This window comes from Giraffa tippelskirchi, chromosome 9 (assembly GCF_054371585.1).
Source record: "Giraffa tippelskirchi isolate mGirTip1 chromosome 9, T2T-mGirTip1v1.2.pri, whole genome shotgun sequence".
Lineage (NCBI taxonomy): Eukaryota > Metazoa > Chordata > Mammalia > Artiodactyla > Giraffidae > Giraffa > Giraffa tippelskirchi.
In genome coordinates this window covers 140,493,855-140,514,927 of record NC_137283.1, presented here as the reverse complement: position 1 = coordinate 140,514,927, position 21,073 = coordinate 140,493,855, and the positions used below count along the sequence as shown (strand labels likewise).

The 21,073-nt window shown below is 40.7% G+C and overlaps 2 protein-coding genes across 6 annotated transcripts in view; one reads left to right on the top strand and one right to left on the bottom strand.

Moving 5' to 3' along the window:
- NHSL1 (NHS like 1) overlaps positions 1–21,073 on the top strand; it is a 400,302-nt gene that overhangs the window by 28,888 nt on the left and 350,341 nt on the right. For both annotated transcript variants that reach the window (XM_081528899.1, XM_081528896.1), the window contains exon 2: positions 12,429–12,541. In XM_081528899.1, the coding sequence (XP_081385025.1) occupies positions 12,451–12,541 (91 nt within the window). In that variant the 5' untranslated portion in view covers positions 12,429–12,450. The remainder of the gene's footprint in view (positions 1–12,428; positions 12,542–21,073) is intronic.
- ECT2L (epithelial cell transforming 2 like) overlaps positions 1–21,073 on the bottom strand; it is a 71,818-nt gene that overhangs the window by 43,542 nt on the left and 7,203 nt on the right. For 2 of the 4 annotated variants that reach the window (XM_081528913.1, XM_081528917.1), the window contains exons 1-3: positions 19,934–20,061; positions 15,171–15,297; positions 13,923–14,035 (exon numbers count right to left, since the gene is read on the bottom strand). In XM_081528913.1, coding sequence (XP_081385039.1) covers positions 13,923–14,035; positions 15,171–15,272 — 215 coding nt within the window. In that variant the 5' untranslated portion in view covers positions 15,273–15,297; positions 19,934–20,061. Of the gene's footprint in view, positions 1–13,922; positions 14,036–15,170; positions 15,298–15,863; positions 15,887–19,933; positions 20,062–21,073 lie in introns of those variants that run through there. The other 2 variants (XM_081528916.1, XM_081528915.1) reach the window with 2 other exon arrangements.

The following is a 21,073-nucleotide window of genomic DNA, read 5'->3' as shown; positions in this document are numbered from 1 at the left end:
CCTAGAGGCCCTCTTAGGCCAAAAAACATTTCATGGTCCATGAAGGATGTACTGCTGGCCCTGAAGCTAACAATTACACACACAAAAAAGACAATACCTGATTGTTCTCTTTATATATTAGCAATAAACATCTGCTATAGTTCCAGGCCTCCAGGTAGCAATCCAGGTATCAGTAAATTAAGCTTTTCCCTGAAACTCCCTGATTTCCTCCTAACTCTGCAGAATCACTGACATTTTGTGACTAATCTTACAGCTAATTGAAAACTTTGGTATAAAAACCTACCAGAACTCATTTACCTAAGGCCACTGGGACTTCAAGACTTTTTCTCACTAAGTGGCTACTGCTGCCCTATTACTGAGTCCTAATGGACACAGATTAACTCACTGAAAAAACAGTGATGACTCTGAGCAGATTTCATCCATCAGGAGGTCTTCTCTGACCTAAATTTCCATAGAGTGGGCCAAGCCTCAGAAAGATTCAATGCAAAATGAAAATGGTACCTCCAGTGAGGGACAAAAAAAGACCTTAGTTACTCTCACCAACAGATTGTTGACTAAATACAACAAATGACCTTGGCTGGATTTTGGACTGAGAAGGAAAGGATGATTGTAAAAGACATTGTTGGAACAATCAGGAATATTGAATGGCGTCTGTGCATTGGACACTAGTGTTGAATTGATGATGATTTCCTGACATTGGAGGATGTACTGTGATTTTTCAGGAGAGTGCACTTGATTTTTAGGAAACATACTGAAATGCTTAGGGTTAGTAGGACATTACATCTACAACTCACTCTCAAATAATCAGAATAATAAAGGAAAAATGGTAAAATGTTAACAATCAAGGGATCCAGGTAAAAAGTTTAAAGAAACTATTTGCATTAGCTTTGCACCTTTTCTCTGTAAGTTAAAAATTATGTAAAAAGTTGTTTTGTTTTTGTTTTTTAAGAAGCAACTATTTGCTTCAGTTCCAAGTTTTAATGATTGCCTATTATTTTTGTGTGTTCTACTCCCCTGACTTTATGTCACTGCTTTTTCTTGATCCCTGTCCATGCAGCATTGTCATAACTGGGGATAGAACGGAGTGGTTTAAAATGAACCTGCAGTCTGGAAAGGATGGGGATTGGAGGTAAGCAGGAGGCAAAGGATGGCAGCACAGAGTATCCACAGACAGAAGTGTCTCATAGGGATCTTCTCAGTAGTGACAGTGATTAACATTCAAACTGAATGAGACTTGTGACAACAACAAGGACAGTTAATCCCAGTGGATTCATGACCTTAACTCCTCACTGTCTGAGGCAGGCTTCACAATCATTCCACGGGCCCTTGAGAGACAATTTGCTTTCATTTGGAATTCTAAAAGAGATCAATAAAATAAGTGCAAAACAGAAGTTTTCAGCCTCCTTTTCAAAGACAGTTCTCAGTATCTTCAGAGTCTTCATCCCCATCCACTTTAGCATCTACTGTTCCATCCCAGTCAAGTAAAGGAGAATCAAGTCTGAGTTGCTTTTTAAAGTAAACCTTAATTACACATGTTTTATATTTATTCCTAGTCTGCATTGCTACAAGGAAACATTCAAGTATAATGAATCTTAAGCATGAAGGAAAGAAAATGCTTCAGTCACATTAAAAAAAGAATCAGTGCATAAGGAGCAGAGAAATAGGGTGGTTTGCAGTAATGACACTGTGGCTCATTGCATTTTAGTTAATGTCGCAAAGGAAGAAATCCATGAAGAGAAATAACAACATGTGAGGAGACAATGAACAAAATGTGCTTTGCTCATTTGCTGTGACAGGGATAGCTTCATTTAAATAATTCATGATAATGCCTCGCAGTGTGCTATTCAATGCACAATGTGTGCTTTGCGAAAATAACAACGCTTAGTAACATGGAACTTGAATCTAATTCTCTGTTGTAAAATTTCTGATAAGAAGTAGAAAGAAGCTGCCACAATCATGATGAAGCAACTGAGAGAGCAGGTTGGAGAGGTGGTCTGGAGAGGGCTGAGCGGACTTGGCAGAGCTCCTTGCCTTCTAATGGTTTAGGTAGTGTCTCCTTGTCTTATCTAGCAGCTTCACACACTTGATGAGGTGGTAAGGGTCTGTGCTAGGTGGATTTTCACATGGAAGCGAGTGTCACACAGAATAACCACTGGGTCTGGGGTGGACAGAAAATGCAGAACCATGTGCTGAGGTCTCCAGTGAAAGAAAGAGCAAACCTAGGTGTGGGAACAGCAATAAGGAGGCTGACTAAAGATTTTTTTAAGATTTTAAAATAATTTGTATATGCAAATTCATAAACAGTTAAATGGATACATAAAAGCATAAAAAATAGAAGGTCACATTTAAGTGGTGCAATTATGGGTGATTATGGTATTTTCCTCTTTCTGCTTATTCACATTTTCTAATGCATCTACAAAGGCCTGATTTTATAGAACTATTGAATAGACAGAGAAGGCCCATGGCTTTCACACAAGTGGTCCCCTCCAAATGGAACACTCATTCTCCACGTCTTGGCTTGTCTATCTCTAAACATCCTTCAGATTCCAGCTGAAGTGTCAGATCACCAGGGAAGGCTTCCCTGAGCACCTGTCCTAGGTGAGACCCCAGTTACTTTTCCTTTTTCACTTTGCACAACTGTAGCTATTTCCTTGGTACTGATTCGGTTGGCCAAAGCTGCTGAGGTTTATAGAAAATAAAGGATAATGCATGTACTTGGACTTGATATCACTATGTGAATGCAGGATGACTTTCCTTGTGTGATTCTTATTATTATATGACCTGTGACCAATGAAGCAAAATATGGTTCTGAGGCAGGAGCATGAAACTTTCTCTGGAACCAGAATAACATATCAAAGTCATGTGGCTTTTAAAAAGCTAGTTTTGTGACATATAGGTGACCATATAAGGTGGGTTTCACTTCAGTTCAGTTCAGTCGCTGAGTCGCGTCCGACTCTTTGCAACCCCATGAAGCGCAGCACGCCAGGCCTCCTTGTCAATCGCCAACTACCGGAATTTACTCAAACTCATGTCCATTGAGTCGGTGATGCCATCCAACCATCTCATCCTCTGTCGTCCCCTTCTCCTCCTGCCCGCAAACTTTCCCAGCATCAGGGTCTTTTCAAATGAGTCAGCTCTTCACATCAGGTGGCCAAAATATTGGAATTTCAGCTTCAACATCAGTCCTTCCAATGAACACCCAGGACTGATTTCCTTTAAGGATGGACTGGTTGGATCTCCTTGCAGTCCAAGGGACTCTCAAGAGTCTTCTCCAACACCACAGTTCAAAAGCATCAATTCTTCAGCACTCAGCGTTCTTCACAGTCCAACTCTCACATCCATACATGACTACTGGAAAAACCATAGCCTTGACTAGACGGACCTTAGTTGTTTGGGGGGTGATATTTCTGGGGTACTGCCAGAATCCTCTCACCTTCCCAATAGGCTGACCGTTTCTGTTGCCCAAACACTTCCCCTTGTGAGGCTACTGCTTGCTCACTGAGCCCTGCCTACTTAATTCCATCTCATATTCTTTGCCAAAACCTGTATCCTTTACATTGATATGCACTATAGTGTAAACTAAGCACTATTTTTGTGTTTCTTTTCCAGCTAACCCTCAAATCTTTTAGTCCTTTTTTTTTTTTTGACTCATTCACCATTTAAAGACTTTCTCTTCTACGGGACTAGAAGCGCCATAAAAAAATAAAAAAGGCATAGCGGCAGTCTTGTTGGCTGCTCTGTCCCCAGCACCTAATATGGTGCTTGTAGCTTAGCAGGGGGTAAATAAATATGTGTAAATTAGAATAAAGGATGAAAAAAGTTGAAAAACAAGGAAGACAAAATCACTGCTTGTATTAATTTCCTTTTCATTATAACAAATTACCACCAACTTGGTGGCTTAAAGCAGTACATGCGTCCTCTCAGAATTCTGAGATCACAAGTCTGAAATCAGGTTCACTGGGCTACAGACAAGGTTTTGGCAGGACTGGTTTATTTCTGGAAACTCTAAGGGGAGATTTGTTTCCTTGTCTTTTTCAGGTTCTAGTAGCTGACTGTTTTCCTTGACTCATATTCCCTTTCTCTACCTTCAAAGCCAGCAGCTTGAGATCTTCAAATTTCTCCATCTCTTCCATCATCACATCATATCCTCTTCTGCTTATGATGTCTCTTGAACCCATTACAAGGACCACTGAGATTATGTTGAGCCCCAATAATGCAGGATAATCTCCCCATCATAAATCCTTAATCACATCTGTGAAGTCCTTTTTCCATACAAGATAACATTTCTAGGTTTCAGGGATTGGGGCCTGGACATATTTTGAGACATTTATCCAGTCTACCACAGTGCTCTAGCTTCTAAGACATGCAAAATACTCCCAAATATTTCCAGGGGTGCTATTCTGTATTATCAAATATCCAGTGAGACTCATGGACATTCTTCTTTTCCCATTTTAAGACAAGTTTTAGTCTACTAAAATATGCACTTCAAAGGGTAGGAGTCTTTTACACTACCATGTGTTTAGTGTTGAATCTCACATACCCAGAACTATACTTGTTATACAGTTACCAATCCTTGGTAAAGATTCATTGAATGCTCCATGAATAGACTTTATCTGTTGACTTGGATGGTAAAGAATCTGCCTGCAATGTGGGTAGACCCAGGTTCAATCCCTGGTTCAGGAAGATCCCCTGGAGAAGGGAATGTCAACCCACTCCAGTATTCTTGCCTGGAGAATCCCATGGACAGAAGAGCCTGGGGGGGCTACAGTCCATGGTCTCGCAAAGAGTTAGACACAACTGAGCAACTAACACTTTCACTTCACTTTCACTTTTGGCATCTATCATGTATTTTCTCTTTTTATAGATAAAATAACCTCAATTCCTATTTGGTGGTCCATATGGTTCTACAGAAGCTGACTCCAAAAAATCACATGGTCAAGGCTAATTAAATTTGTGTGGGTCAATCCCATGGCCACAGCCACTGGCAGAAATGGGCATGAGCCCAAACTAATCCAATCAGAGTGAAACCAAAATAAGAATTTTTCTCATCTAGACACAACTGAGGAACCATAATAGTTGAAGCCAGGACTGTCGAAGGTAGAGCAGAGGGGCAGAAAAAAACACATCATTGGTTTTATTACTGAACTTCTGGATCAGGCTTCAACTGCAGCCAAACCTACCTCTGAGTTTTCCAATTACATGAGAGTAAAATATTTCTTCTATTATTTGTGTCAAGTTGAAAGTTACTTACAGTGAAGTATTCTAAAACTACTAAGAAGTATCAGATATGAAAGATGAAAAACCTAGAGAAGCTGAACAAATAATTTTGCTTTGTTAATTGATAATAGAAAAGATAGGACACTCATGGTCTGTATCCCCGCCTCCAAGAAGGAATAGATGAAGAGGTGGAAGAAGCCTTGGGGCCTTCAGGTCACCCAGTTCAGTTCAGTTGCTCAGTCGTTTCTGACTCTTTGTGACCTCATGGACTGCAGCACACCAAGCTTCCCTCTCCATCACCAACTCCCGGAGCTTGCTCAAACTCAGTCCATCAAGTCAATGATGCCATCCAACCATCTCATCCTGTCGTCCCCTTCTCCTTCCTTCAATCTTTCCCAGCATCAGGGTCTTTTCCACTGAATTGGCTCTTCACATTAGGTGGCCAAAGTATTGAAGCTTCAGCTTCAGCATCAGTCCTTCCAATGAATATTCAGGACTGATTTCCTTTAGGATTGCCTGTGTTATACACTTGACTTGTAGATCAAATCATCTTGGGAACTTAGTAAAAACAGCTTCCCAGCCCCACCCCAGGTATGTTGAGCCAAAATGTCTATGGGTGAGGCTCACAGTTCGTTTTTACCAAATTCCAAGTGACTCTAATGGAGTCACCCTCCTCAGTGTTGGTGAACTAGACTTCCTGTTGGTAGAAGAGGCAGCCTAGCAGATATTGATGCTGATGCCAATCAGGTACAAAGTGTTGAATACATGCATGATGTCCTTAGAAGAATATAATCCTGTTTGAAGCCCTGAATTAAAGACTTATACTCTACAGGAAGGTCTGACAGGCTCTCTCCTATTGTGTAAAGGAGACCAGTTTGACCACTAGGTGCTTTTTGTTTTTCCAAATCTGGTTCTTTGCTAGATCCTGGAAAGTTGATATGACAAGAGAGTGACAAGTAGATAAATGGACTATTATGGACCACCTTAAAATCTGTTTATCTTCCTTTCTCTTTTCTTAAAGAAGGAAAATCAGGGCAGCTCCAGAGTTGGTGAATTCAAGAACTCAAAGTAGTCAAGGGTCAAGATTTTCTGTATTTTCACTTTGCCTGCTTAGTAGTTTGCTGTGCTCCTCAAGCTGGTTTTCTGAAGTTGTTCCCAAATGACTGACTATTGTGAGCAGAGATTTGCACACAACAGAGACCACAGGCTATAGGGTAGATGAAGGCAAGTCCTTTCCTCAAGTTCCTTTTTAGGTCCCTTTGAGAGTGAAGAAAATTCTCCCAGAAACTCTAGCAGCCACTCTCTTGTGTTTCTTTGGGCAGAATAAAGAACTGCATGCCCTTTCCTAAAGCAGACACCTCAAGGAGGAGGGAATGACTTACTCTTTGGATGTCAGGGTGACCCACCACCCCTGAAGCACAGGATACCTAGGAGGGGGAAGGGCTTCGTAGGAAGATGAAGAGGAAGTGGAGAACCGTGTGGGTGGGAGGGTGTATGATGGACAGTTTCTAGCCCTTTAAACAGGAATTGATGCAAGAAGAGGAAGGATCTCCATCCAGCTGCCCAAGTGCCTGATCTACCCAACCTTTATAGCTGCCTGTTTTTTCCCTCCCCTTCAGAGCACTTATCTCAGTCCTTTTTCCCTTTACACCTGAGTTATTACATGAAGATATTTCATAAATGGATAAAAGTGGTTTTAATATCTGGCAGTGCAACTCACTAATTTTTTTCTTTATCCTTAAATTTTTCATAGCTGTTATAGTCCATTCTCTTTCCCAGATTAGCTTTAGAATTAGTTTCTCAAAGGTCATAAGAAAATGCTCTTTGGGGATTTGTACTAGGATTGACTTGAATTGAAAGATTTATGTGGAGAGAACTGGTATCTTTAAACATAGCATATCTGTTTACCCAGGTTTTTTCCTACTGTTCTTTAATACAGATTTCTAATTTCCTTCATAAAGGTCTTGTGCTTATCTTTATAGTTTTATGCAGCACACAAGAGAAGCAGAGCTGGGAGAAGGGAGAAAGAAAGAGCCATGGTAACATTGTTTGAATCTTAGGATCTAGCATAGCCTATAACTTGACAAATCTTGGGTCATTAAATTTCCTTTTCTTCTTAGTCTCGTTTGAATTCCATTTCTATTATTTGCAGTTGAAAGCCTTCTGACCATGACATCAAAAGAATACACAGAGAAGGCAGGACAAAAGATTACAGGTGTTCACTGAACATTTACTATGTATGTAATAAGAGCATCCTCCTTCTGCTTCTAAGATTGTTAGCCATTTAGGTCTTATAGGCAGCCACTTCTACTCTTTCAAAAAATTTATTTATTTATAGCTGTGCTGGATCTTTGTTGCTGTGTGGGTTTTTCTCTAGTTGTGGCAAGTGGGGCCTACTCTAGTTGTGATGCTTGAGCTTCTCATTTCAGTGGCTTCTCTTGCTATGGAGCAAGGGCTCTAGGGCGTTTTGTGGGCTTCAGAAGTTGCCGCACGTGAGCTCAGTAGTTGCAGCTCCCGCGCTCTAGAGCATAGGATCAATAGTTGTGGCGCATGGGATTAGTTGCTCCGCCACATGTGGGATCTTCCTGGAATTGAACCCATGTCTCCTGCATTGGCAGGCATTCTTTACCACTGAGCCACCAGGGAAGACCCACTTCTACTCTGACTCTGCCACAACCCTCCTGAAAATTTCTTAAAGAGATTTTTAAATACAGAATAGAGACAAATAGCCTCCTAAAACCTTGTCTCCATTTTCCAATAAATTATCTGTGGATTTGACTCTTCCTACGCAGAGGGTAAATGATACTTGGTAGATCTGGAAGCTAATATCATGTACTTTATAAATGACTGGAATATTATCAGGGCTGCTACATTTGGGAAGCTGTACAATAAACAAGTTTAGCAGGTGCCATTCACACAGATGACAGAGTGAAACAGCACCCTCTGGAGGTGTGCAATATGTAACGCGTGTTAGTCACTCAGTCGTGTCCGACTCTGTGTGATCCCATGGACTGTAGCCAGCCAGGCTTCTCTGTCCATGGAATTCTCCAGGCAAGAACACCGAAGTGGGTTGCCATGCCCTTTTCCAGCAATATGTAATACCCTTAGGTATTATTACTATGCATAATTCCTTCTGGAATTGTATTACAGAAGTCTTGAATTGATTAAAAATGAAAAGTCTTCAATGAAGCAAAGTATTAGTAATATCCTATATTCTATAACTTGTAATATCTTGAAAAAAAGTCCTTCCTCCTAAAGAATTACCAAAGGAAAGTTTTTTCCTGATTATCTTTTTATCATCATTGTAATAGGAGTGTCTAACACATCTCCATTCATTCAAACAAGTATTTGTTGAGTGGCTACTATGGTGCTGTTTTAAGTACTAGGGATGGAAAGAGATACCAGAATAAGTCCCTGCACTCGAGTTACCCTCTAATGGAATAGGCAGACATTAATTAAACAAGTAAGTACTACTGTGTATAAAGAATGGCAGGTGGAGCTACGCGCTGTAAAGAGAAGTGAAACATTACAAAAGGAGAAACAGGAAGTGAGGACTTCAAGTGCAGGGGCTTTGCCTAATGTAAGCCAATGACTTTCCTACCACACACTCTTACTCTGTCCCCACCCATACCCGGTAAAAAAGCTTTGGGTTTAGGTTTCTCCTTTCCTTTTAAACTTCAGGATTTTCTTTCTTTAGGGATTCCCTGGTAGCTCAGCTGGTAAAAAAAAAAAAAAATCTACGTGCAATGAAGGAGACCCCAGTTCTATTCCTGGGTTGGGAAGATTCCCTGAAGAAGGGATAGGCTACTCACTCCAGTATTCTTAGGCTTCCCTGGTGGCTCAGCTGGTAAAGAATCTGCCTGTACTGTGGGAGACCTGGGTTTGATTCCTGGGTTGGGAGGATTCCCCTGGAGAAGGGAACAGCTACCCACTCCAGTATTCTGGCTTGGAGAATTCCATGGACTGTATAGATCATATTTTCCTTTCCTTTTAAACTTCAGGATTTTCTTTCTTTGTTTCATCCACCCCTAAAAGCCACCCCCAAAACAAATATTGATATTCCCTGTGGTTGTCCATAACCATTTGATCTATGTGAAAGGGTAGAAATATTGGGTTGGCCAAAAAGTTTGGGGTTTTCTATTACAGATAACCCAAATGAAATTTTTGGCCAACTCAGTATGTCCAGAATATGAGGCTGATGAGAGGAAAGAGGCAGGATGACCCATATTTCCAGACCTGTCTTGGATATTTAGAAAACAATGTGTCTCTGAATACTCCCCCTCTTCTCCACCACCTCCACACAGAAATATCCTCCTTTCAAATGGATGGCAGTAACTCAACATGTTCTATATTTACAGATAATCTAGAAGTATGTTGTTTCTGAAAAAGTTTATGCACTAGATTTCCTCAGAGATTACAACTGAAACAGACATCCTCAACTGAGTCCTCCAAGGAACTCCTTGGGAGGGGTGTGGGTGGGTGTAATGAGATGAGAGTAAGAGGGGATGTTCCCTCTTAACTATACATGGGTTGGTACATTTTTCTGCCCTCCAACCCCGTTTCCAGGTGACTCTGATAGAGATGAATGACAAGAGCTAATCTTTATTTGGTTGTGATCTCCCTCTTCCTACACACACACACACACTCTCCATCCATGTCTTGGGAATGTCGTTGTTCAGTAGCTAAGTCACATCTGACTCTTTGTGACCCCATGAACTGCAGCACATCAGGCTTCCCTGTCCTTCACTATCTCCTGGAATTTGCTCAAACTCGTCCATTGAGTCGGTAATACCATCCAACCATCTCATCCTCTGTCACCCCCTCCCCCTCTTGTCCTCAATCTTTCCCAGTAACAGGGTCTTTCCCAATGAGTCAACTCTTCACATCAGATGGCCAAAGTATTGGAGCTTCAGCTTCAGTATCAGTCCTTCCAATGAATATTCAGGGTTAATTTCCTTTAGGATTGACTAGTTTGATCTCCTTGCTGTCCAAGTAACTCTCAAGTCTTGGGAATGCAGTTACATGAACCATGAATGTTGCCCCACCCACCAGGAAAAGGTACAAGCTTGAACAGCTCCAACCCCAGAATAAAAGGTCTTTGTAGGAGGTATTACCTTTGGCTGAACAGAAGCAATTTGAAACCGGTCGCACCAGTGTGACTAGGAGACCAATTCAAATGTCTCATAGGTTTCTCCAAGCATGACAGACACAAACAACCAAGTTTCCTTCAAGGAGTCACAGGAAAGGTCAGCCTAGGCAAGAGGCAGGGGGACAACACCACTGGAAATCATCAGACATGTGGCAAGATAGGCATAATGGATGGGGGGTTGGGAGAAATGCCATGATAGAGGTTTGTAAAAATCATGGGGGTGAAAGTTGAGCAGAAGAGGTGACATTTAAGTTGAGATGAGAGGGAAAACTTGACAGATGGAAGGTTTAAGAAGGTGAACCATTGAAAAATGTCTTAAATATTGTAAGAAAAATTCCAAACTCTTAACAACATGGAATATTTATTAGGACAGAAAAATATTAGATATGTGAATATATCTTGTAGAGATTAAGAATAAACTTTTAATAAAAACTGTGACAACGTATTTCTGGCCAATACTGCAATAGCCTATTTAAGTTTTATAACCGCCTAAATTAAAACAAAGTTATTCAGAAATTATAAAACAAAGCATCTCAAACTTTGGCTTCTCTGTCTTGAAAACAAGGTATTACACAAAAATAACTGAGCTTACATACAAAGAGTTCAGGTATTCAAATAATGCTAAATTCTCTCATTTAGTCACAAGCTTATTCATATTTACGGGGGAATAGGGACTAGAGGAGTAAACAAAATTCAGAAGAAACAATAGTTAAAAGTTGATTCTAGTGTTACCATTTGACTCAGCAATTCTATTTCTAGCTATAAACCTAAAAGAAATAAGCATCCATAGAGAAGAACTTATAAAGTGATATTTATAACAGCATTTACAGTAGTCAAAATGTGGAAACAACCCAAATTCCATCAACTGATAAATAAATAAAATATGGCATATCCATATTATGGAGTATTGTTTCATGATAAAAATGAAAGTAATGATAAATGCTATAAAATAGGTAAACCTTGAGAACATTATAATTTATGAAAGTAGGCAGTCATAAAAGGCCACATATTGTATGAATCCACTCATATGACAAGTTTAGAATAGGCAAATTTATAGAGAAAGAAAATAATTAGTGGGTGTACATGGAATTGGAGGAATTGAAATTGGCTGGAACTGGAGAGGGGTTAGAATGGAGAGAAGTTGCTAATAGAAAGGGGGTTTCTTTTGTGGTTGATGGATATGTTCTAAACTTAGATTGTGCTGATGGTTGCCCAACTTGGAGAATGTACGAAATCCACTGAACTGTGTCCTTCTGATGGATGAGTTTTACGTATGTGGATTACATTTCAATAATGATGCTTTAAAATTTATTGCATTAACTTTAGGCTAAAAATGAAAATGAGTTGGGCTTTTAGATTTACTTAAAATCAAGCATAGCTCAAATTAGATTAGACCATCCGCACATGGTATCTGCAGCTGTCTGTAAGAGAGAAGAAATGACCAAAAAAGATGGGAGGAAGTAGTGTAAAAGAGACTTCATCCAGACTGTGGGGAATGAACTGACTGATGTTCACCAACAAAAACCACCACTGCAAATTAAAGATTCTGGTTTCAGGATGCCAATCTCAAAGACTAGAAATTGACATACAACTTCTCCTGAAGTCACTAGCCCAGAACATGTAATAATAGCTTCACGGGACTACGAAATACACACAGCTCTGCAGAAACTGCTGTCCAACAAAGCAGAGTAATTTCAGTGAACCGGTTAGTTCTATATCCCTGTCCTAGAGAAAGAAGAATTCAGGTACCAGACAATGGATGAAGTTTCCAGTGAAAAAATGTCAGGCCTAATGTTAATGAGCCTCAAAATATACTACAAGATCACTAATGACCTCCAGTGGTTACAACTAAAATTGCTCACTTTGTGATGCGGAAGGCTAGAACAGGATGGCTCACAAAGCAATTATGGATATAAGGGTTTGGTCTGTTATTTTCTTATCTTGAAAGCTGCAAAGCTGGAGCCAAAGGAAACCTAGCCAATGACTACCATAAGAATGTCCCTTCCCCCTGATTTTTAAGCATTGACTGAAGAGCCTCTTTATCGGTGACCTGTCTTTGCAGCCTCTTTCAACACAGTCTGTTAATGGGAGAAGATGGCTGTCTCCCTCCAGTGACTCTTCCAGGGATAGTCCATCATGGGCCCACGGATGCACAGAAAGCTGACAGCGGAAAAGGTGAGTTCATAGGCAGAAGAGAAGAAACCGTTGATTGAAGGAAATGGGGCAGGCGGAAGGCTAAGAAAGAGTGAGCAGCAGATGCTATAAATGAAAATTAGCCAGCTTGGTCTTGCACCACTCTTAGGTACTTTTTGGTAACTACCTAAGAATCTCAAAGGTTGGCCTGTCCTCCCAACCTCACCACTTCATGTAGTCTCCTCTGTGGGCTTGATGAAATCCCAGCTCTCTGACCCTTGGGTGAAAGGTTCACTCAACTGAGAAATAACAGTGTTCCAGAAAAAAAATTCTATCACTACCCTTGTTGTTGCCCTAAGGCTTTCAGAGATTCCGCAGGCAGACAAGGCCATATTTTGGGAGATGAATCCATCCTTATAAGCACCTACCAGCCTGGCTGGATTCTTCAACCAGGTCCAGGCGTGCCAGAGGGTGCTCTAGAATATCTTGGTCTGTCCACATATCTGAATACCTTTAATTTCACAAAAGACAGGCCATTTCTAGCATTCATCCGGCAAGCTGTGCCACAAGTTGCTAAGAAAAACTAATGTCTGATATTTGATATGCTACTTAGCAATGTATCTGGTAATAACTAAGACATTTTAACCTTTTCAATACTGCTGCTACTGCTGCTAAGTCACTTCAGTCATGTCCGACTCTGTGCAACCCCATAGATGGCAGCCCACCAGGCTCCGCCGTCCCTGGGGTTCTTCAGGCAAGAACACTGGAGTGGGTTGCCATTTCCTTCTCCAATCCTTTTGAATACAGTGGCTAGCTAACCAACCCAAGAGTACTAACTCTTGATTATAACACTAGCTGCCCCTGGGTATAATTGCAGTGAACACTTTCACATGTCACACCAGCCATGCTGGAATATTTTAAAATAAATTACAGATATAATAGGATGTAAGGGAAACAACTAAAAACCAGGACTTATCGGTAATCAGTAACAACTGCTGTACAAGTCCTGCCCATATTTCTAAATGTTGCTGCCGTTGTCACTTCTCAGATATTTTTTAGATCCATCTACTTATGTAACAAATATTTTGGAGCACCTACTTGAAATGCCTTACCTGATAGTTTCAAGGAGAACTTAATATACTAAGAGATTGTTAAAGATTCACTGGCTGAAGCTATTTATAACTTTTTGCAAAAGTTTTTTTGCAAAAACCAAATATCCCACTATGGTATGAAGGTGTTCAAGTTCCCTAAGGCTCCATTTCACCCTCAAAGAGGAAGCAGCACTAGAAAAGATTGTTTATAAACCTTAAAATATCAATTGTGTTGTTTTTCTCTAGGGAAAAGAGAAACTCTTAAAGGTTACATGAGCATTGTATAATATTTTATTTTCTTTAAGATAATTACATCATTAGGCTACATTTACCTTAGTTGTGATTTAGTGCATCGTAAAAAAATCGTGAATAAGAATTCTTGACGTTGCTTGTTAGTCCAGAGATCAAACCAGTGACTTATAAGAGCAACTCTTTCCTGAAAGAGCTACAAATTGGGGGAGAAATGACATTTTCCTTTATAGTTCAATATATTCCAAGTTGCTAAGCAAGCCATAAGCAACCTAACAACTTCACAGCTAATATTTGCTTTGCACTTTACAGTTCATAAAGCACTTTCACATTGTAGTAAGGGTCTTTCCCTTCAGCTTAAATTGCTTTTTATCCAGGGATGCAGGCAAGCCTAGGCTTGCTGGGTAGGCAGGTGGGAAAGGCTGGTGGGGACGTAATTACAGAGGCGCCCAAGGAGGGCACAAAGAAGTAGTGAACCCTTGCTCTTGTTTCTACCTAAACTAGTGTGGTCCGGAGAAACAGATCCCAAACATTTCATCTTGAAAATACATACCAGCTACCTGCTTAATTGTGAAAACAGGGCCATGTGGAGTAGGTGTGATTTTACTAAGCCAGAGTCCTACATTTTCATAACACCCACCAAAATGAAAGTTAGTAAATATTACTGAATAGCCTTTGTTAGGAGTGTCTCCACAAAAGACATACACCAGGACCAGTGTGCCCCCACGCCAGGACCTCAGTCCAGGTTGGCTTAGATGACATATATAAACTCATTGCTATTATTACTAGTCAGGCTTTGGTCCCAGCCCATCTGGTCTCTTTCCTTTGTGAAAGAGCCTGGGCCACTCTGGGGCTCTGAGTACCCAGGCAGCCTCCTTCTCCATGGAGGTCTGGTAGAACTGTCTGGGCTATTCAGTGACTACCTCTCAAATTACCTTTCAAAGGAAGGGGAATCCTCAGGCCCCAGGGAACTGTGCAGTAGGCACAAGAGGGAAGAGAGATTAAAGAAACACACACACTAATGCTCTCCACACCAAAACACCACCCTTACAACAATCAGGGTGTGTCCTGGAGGTTTCGATTCTGTTTCCTGAGGTGTAAACAGGACAAAAGTGGGGGCAGGTCTTGTGCCTCCCATAAAACTGGAGTTGTGAACTGGGGTGAAGAGAGATTATCTTTGAGGCAGACAAACGTATGTTCATTTCTGTTTAAAGTGACTCAAAAACTAAGTTCTTACAAACATTTATTTTAAATATGGTAACATGAGACCCAATATATCACAGTAAATGTCACCCTAGAATTTAATCTTATCTCTAGAATATGTGACTCACCTGTCGATTTAATGACTTGTTGCTGTAAGGTGTCCAGGCACTGAATCTTGTGTGGAAGCTCTCCATTTCCAAGCTTTCCCTGGGAGAATTCCCAGCTGACATCTCAGCAAATTATTTTTGTCCAGTCCTAGAAAATATACATTGATTTCAATAAATGTTTAATTAAGATCACCTAGATCCAGTTTATCAATGCTGTCCTTATAGGAATAATAAAATTACAGCAATTCATCTATATATGTTTGTTTATATCAATATAATTAGAACTATATATATATGTATCCATACAAATATGCACAGGGAGTTCATGAACTCTAAATCATTGAAATTATTCTCTCCTCAACTACTTGCACTGAAATATGAATCCAAACCAGAGTTGTTTTTTACTTAGCTGGGAAACTGACTCAAAAATTAGAATGATTCTTTACTAGCCATGAATACTGACTTTTTCTTTCCCTGCAATCTGAAAGGCTCAAAGAGGATGCACCCCACCAGCCCCCTACCCCTACCCAGCTTTTGAAGGCATAAGTCAGAGGATAAGCAGAGAACAATTAGACTAATATATTAATGATCTATTGCTGCATGGAAAATTATCCTAAAATTTAACAGCTCAAAACAACTGTTGTTATTATCTCAAAGTTCCTGGGGGTCAGAAATCCACATACAACCTAGTAGGGTATAGTATTGTTAAGGTACCAGATCTGCCATTGCAAAATACCACAGACTGGGGTGGGGATGGGACACCAACAACACAAGTTTATTTTCTCACAGTTCTGGAGGCTGAAACTCTAAGATCTACATGTTGTTTCTGGTGAGGCCTCTCTTCCTGTCTTGCAGCAGCAGCAGCCTTTCTGCTGTGTTCACACAAGGCCTACATTCTGAGCACATGTGGTTTGGGGTGGGGGTGGGGGTGCACTCTGGTATCTCTTCCTCTTCTTATAAGGACATCACTCCAATTGGATTAAGGCCTCCGACCTTATAAACTCTCTTAACTTTTATTACCTCTTTAGAGGCTGTATCTCCAAATATAGTCACACTGGGGGTTGGGGCTTCGACATGCGGGTTTTGCGGGGACAGAATTCAGTCCATAAGGGGTACCTCTGCTTCACAGTCTCCCATAGGCTGCAATCAAGGTGTTGGCCAGGACTCCAGTCTCATCTGAAGGATTTTTTAAATTTGCCTGTGCCAGGTCTTCACTGTAGCACGTGGGATCTTTGATGCAGCATGGGGGATCTAGTTCCCTGACCAGGGATCAAACCCAGGCCCCCTGCATTGGGAGCATGGAGTAGCCACTGGACCACCAGGGAAGTCCCTCATCTGAAGGATTTGTAGCTCATTCATGTGGTTGATGCCAGGTTTCAGTTGCTCATGAGCTGTTGGGTGGAGGAATCCCTTGTTTTCCTTGCCACATGGGCTTCTCCATAGGGCAGTTCATATGGCAGTTGGCTTCCATCAGAGTAAGCAAATTAGAAAGCAAGAGAGGACACACAGAGGGAAGCACAGGTTCTGTGTAACCTCAAAAGCGGTATCCCATCACTTTTGCTCTATTCTATTAGGTAAAAGAAAGTAGCTAGGTCCAGGCCACATTCAAGGGGAGCAGATTATACAAGAGTAATACAATCTACCACAGTTAACCCTTTGGGTCAACTTCCTTCCTTTCCTATGTGCATAACATACTCATCCACTCCCTAAAGCAGACAACCCTAAAGTTACATCTCAACAATATTTTTTTTTTCATCAATACTTTTAGCTTAGATTCCAGGAGATAGAAATGATTCATAACGGTCATGACAGACCAAGATATACTCTTGACCTACAGATCTCTGAACTAAAAAGAAAAGTTATCTGGCCTATCCCATACACACACTATGCGTGCATGCTCAGTCATGTCTGACTCTTTGTGACACTATGGACTGTAGTCCACCAGGCTCATCTGTCCATGGGATTTCCCAGGCAAGAATACTGGAGTGGGTTTCCATTTCCTTCCCAGGGGATCTTCTTGAGCCAGGGATGGAACCCAGGTCTCTAGCATTGCAGGCAGATTCTTTACTATTGATCCACCTGGGAAGCCCCCATACATACAAGATACATATAAAATGGTAGAACAATAAAAGGATAACTGCAATGAGTATTCCCATTTGTAAAGGATAAGAATGGTATATAAAAGAGTTAATCCATAGTAATTCCGAGATCCTGCTGTAGAAGGCTGGATCTCGATTGTCATTTTTAGTCTCAATCACATTCTCGTTTAGACCATGTAGGTGACTTCTTTGACAATACTGATTTCTTAATATTTATTTAAAACTATTTGAATTCAGGCAGTGCTTTGTTCACAACTGTTTAGAGACTTGTCTCAGTCTATCTGTATAGTCAAAACTATGGTTTTTCTTGTAGTCATGTACAGATGTGAGAGTTGGACAGTAATGAAGGCTGAGGGCCAAAGAATTGATGCTTTCGAACTTTGGTGCTGAAGAAGACTCTTGAGAGTCCCTTGGACAGCAAGGAGATCAAACTAGTCAATCCTAAATTAAATAAATCCTGAATATTCACTGGAAGGACTGATGCTGAAGTTGAAGCTCCTATACTTTCGCCACCTGATGTGAAGAGCCAACTCACTGGAAAAGACCCTGATGCTGAGAAAGACTGAAGAAAGGAGGAGAAGGGGGCAACAGAAGATGAGATGGTTGGATGGCATCCCTGACTCAATGGACATGAGTTTGAGCAAGCTCTGGGAGATAGTGAAGGATGGGGAAGCCTAGCATGCTATAGTTCATGGGGTCGCAAAGAGTCGGATATAATTTAGCCACTGAACAACAACTATGAGCCTAATCAGACTTTCCTTGGGAAGAACCAAACTCTAAGTCTCCTCTTCTTGAGATATGCTCCTAACTGTGAAAGTATTTGCTGGGTACCACCTTATTCCATTCAGAGATCCTAACAGTGGTGTGACAGCTATTTTCTTCTTCACTTGGTCTTGCTGCGATGCTGAGTTTTAAGCAGCCTTTGTTTCTCAAAGGGTTTCTCTATTGCTTCTCTGTTAGTTGAATGTCGGAGAAGGCAATGGCACCCCACTCCAGTACTCTTGCCTGGAAAATCCCATGGATGGAGGAGCCGGGTAGCCTGCAGTCCATGGGGTCGCTAAGAGTCGGTCACGGCTGAGCGATTTCACTTTCACTTTTCACTTTCATGCATTGGAGAAGGAAATGGCAACCCACTCCAGTACTCTTGCCTGGAGAATCCCAGGGACGGGGGAGCCTGGTGGGCTGCCGTCTATGGGGTCGCACAGAGTCGGACACGACTAAAGTGACTTAGCATTAGTTGAATGTGTGACTCAGTTGCACCTCCACTCAGTTGCAGGTATCTGAGTTTTTTGGTTGTCTCTGAATTCCTTTTCATTCCTGCTTGCAAACCAGGCAAATTTTTTCTTCTGAGTTCCTTTAATTCTGGTAGTACCTTGGCAAATGCAGCCAGTAATAACAGACTCATTATAATAAGCTATTTTCTACCTCTTTGCATAAAGTATAAGCTTATTAGGTATATAATATGCCCTTTAAGCTATTCTAGAATATAGTTCTACAGATTTTTTTGGTGACATGGATTGCTAACAGTCCAAGTTCCCAATAACAATTTCATGCTGCTATATTGGATGTTAATGCCACATAATTTGGAATATATTGATGCTGGTATGGCAGTACCCTACTCCTGGAGCCAATATTTGTACCTACAAAACAGTTAAGGAAAAAATATCAATTGAACTTATTCAAGAGAATAGAAAATTGGGAATTATTTCCAAGTTCTTCTATGAAGTCAATATAACCTTAACACCAAAACCCAACAAAGACCTTACAAGAGAGGAATATTATAGATTTATTATCGTAAACATAATCCTAAAACAAAAATCCTAATCAAAATATTAGAACACCAAACACACCAATATATGAAAAAGTTAACATATCACCACCAATTTGGACTGATTCTTGGAATGTAAATTTAGTTTGATATTACAAAATTGATGTACTTATCATCAATAAAGGAGAAAATCATAAAAATCTCAGTAAATACAGAAAGTGCATTTTTTTCCAGCTGTTCCATGTGGCATACAGGATCTTAGTTCCACAACCAGGAATTGAAACTGTGCCTCTGCAGTGGAAGCACACAGCCCTAACCAGTGAACCACCAGAGAATTCCCCCAAAAGTGCATTTGATAAGCTTCAACTCCCATTCATAACAACAACAAAAATCTTACCAATCTGAATGAACCTGGATGAAACTTTGGGTGTACTGGGATAGGGTAATTGTATTCTGCTTGTGGAAGGCATGTGAATCATGACCAGAGGGTGGGATGTCATATATTGTCTGTAGCTATGGCCAAGAATAATTGCTCCCATCCCAGTTCTTCCATCAAGAAGTAGAGTCTTATTGACCTTCCCCTTGTACTGAACTAGCACTGCCTTATTTTAACCACTAGAATGTTGTGGAAGTGATGGTTAATGACTTCTGGTCCTAGGCCTTAAGACTTGCAGTTTCTCTTTTTGCACTCTTGAGATGTAGCTTCCCTGTAAATAAGCTTAGGCTACATTACTGAGTGAGGAGAGACCACATGAAAAGACAGAGGTTGAACCCAGCCCCCAGCTATTTCAGCCACCCAAGTCAGAATACCTGGTGTGTGAATGAAGCCAACTCAGGTATTCCAGTTCCAATTGAGCTCCTAGGTAAATGCAACCATATGAATGACTCCAGCCTATAAAAGGAAGTAGAGGACTTACCTGGTGGCACAGTAGATAAGAATCTGCCTGCCAGTGCAGAGGATATGTGTTCAATCCTTGGTCTGGGAACATTCTGCATGCTGCAGAGAAACTAAGCCTGTGTGCCCCAACTACTAAGCCCTCGCTCTAGAGCTCCAACTACTGAAGCTTGCAAGCTCTAGGGCCCAGAAGCCACAACTACTGAGCCTGTGCTGCAGCTACTGAAGGCCGTGCACCTAGAGTCTGTGCTCTGCAACAAGAGAAACCACCACAGTGAGAAGCCCACACACCACAATGAAGAGTAGCCTCCACTTGCCGCAACTAGAGAAAGCCCAAGAGTAGCAATGAAGACCTAGTGCAACCAAAAATAAATAATTAATCATGAAAAAGAGGAAATGTACCTACCCAGATGAATTGTGTACCCAGGGAATTGTGAAAGATAATGATTCCTGTTTCAGATTTGGGGATGCTTTGTTACCCAGCACAGACTGACAAAGCTGAGTGTTGGTGAACATCCAGAACTCTCATATATAGCTGGTGAAAGTGTAAATTAGTATAAGTCCTTTGAAAAACTGTTTGGCATTATTTCCTAAAGTTGAAAATATGGATACAGATGACTCAACAGAAAAACATGCACATATAAACCAAATATATCCACAAGAATATTCATAGCTGCATAGGATAGCTCCAAACTGGAAACAACCCAAGCATCCATCAGTAGTTGAATGGATAAATATATTGTCAAATATTCATGCAATAAAATGCTATAGATCAATGAACAGGCTGCTGCTACACACATCAATATGCACAAATCACACATCATAAGACATTAAAAAAGAAAGCTGGGAACAAAATAATACATTTTTATAGTCTCATTTATATGAAGTTCTACACTGTAGTGTTCAAAGTCAGGATAGTGGTTATCTTTAGTGAGGAAAGAGATGGGAATGACTAGAAGGGATATGAGAAGGGATTTTGGGGTGATGGTACTAATCGAGGAGTGGGACCCTAGGTGAATCCACTTCATAATTTATTGAGTATTTACCCTTAGGACTTACATATTTTTCTATATCTTCTATTTCAAGTAAGAAGTTTTAAAAGAATAATATCAAACACTACTAATTTCCTAGGAAAAAAATAAAAGTACAACTTTATAAAGAA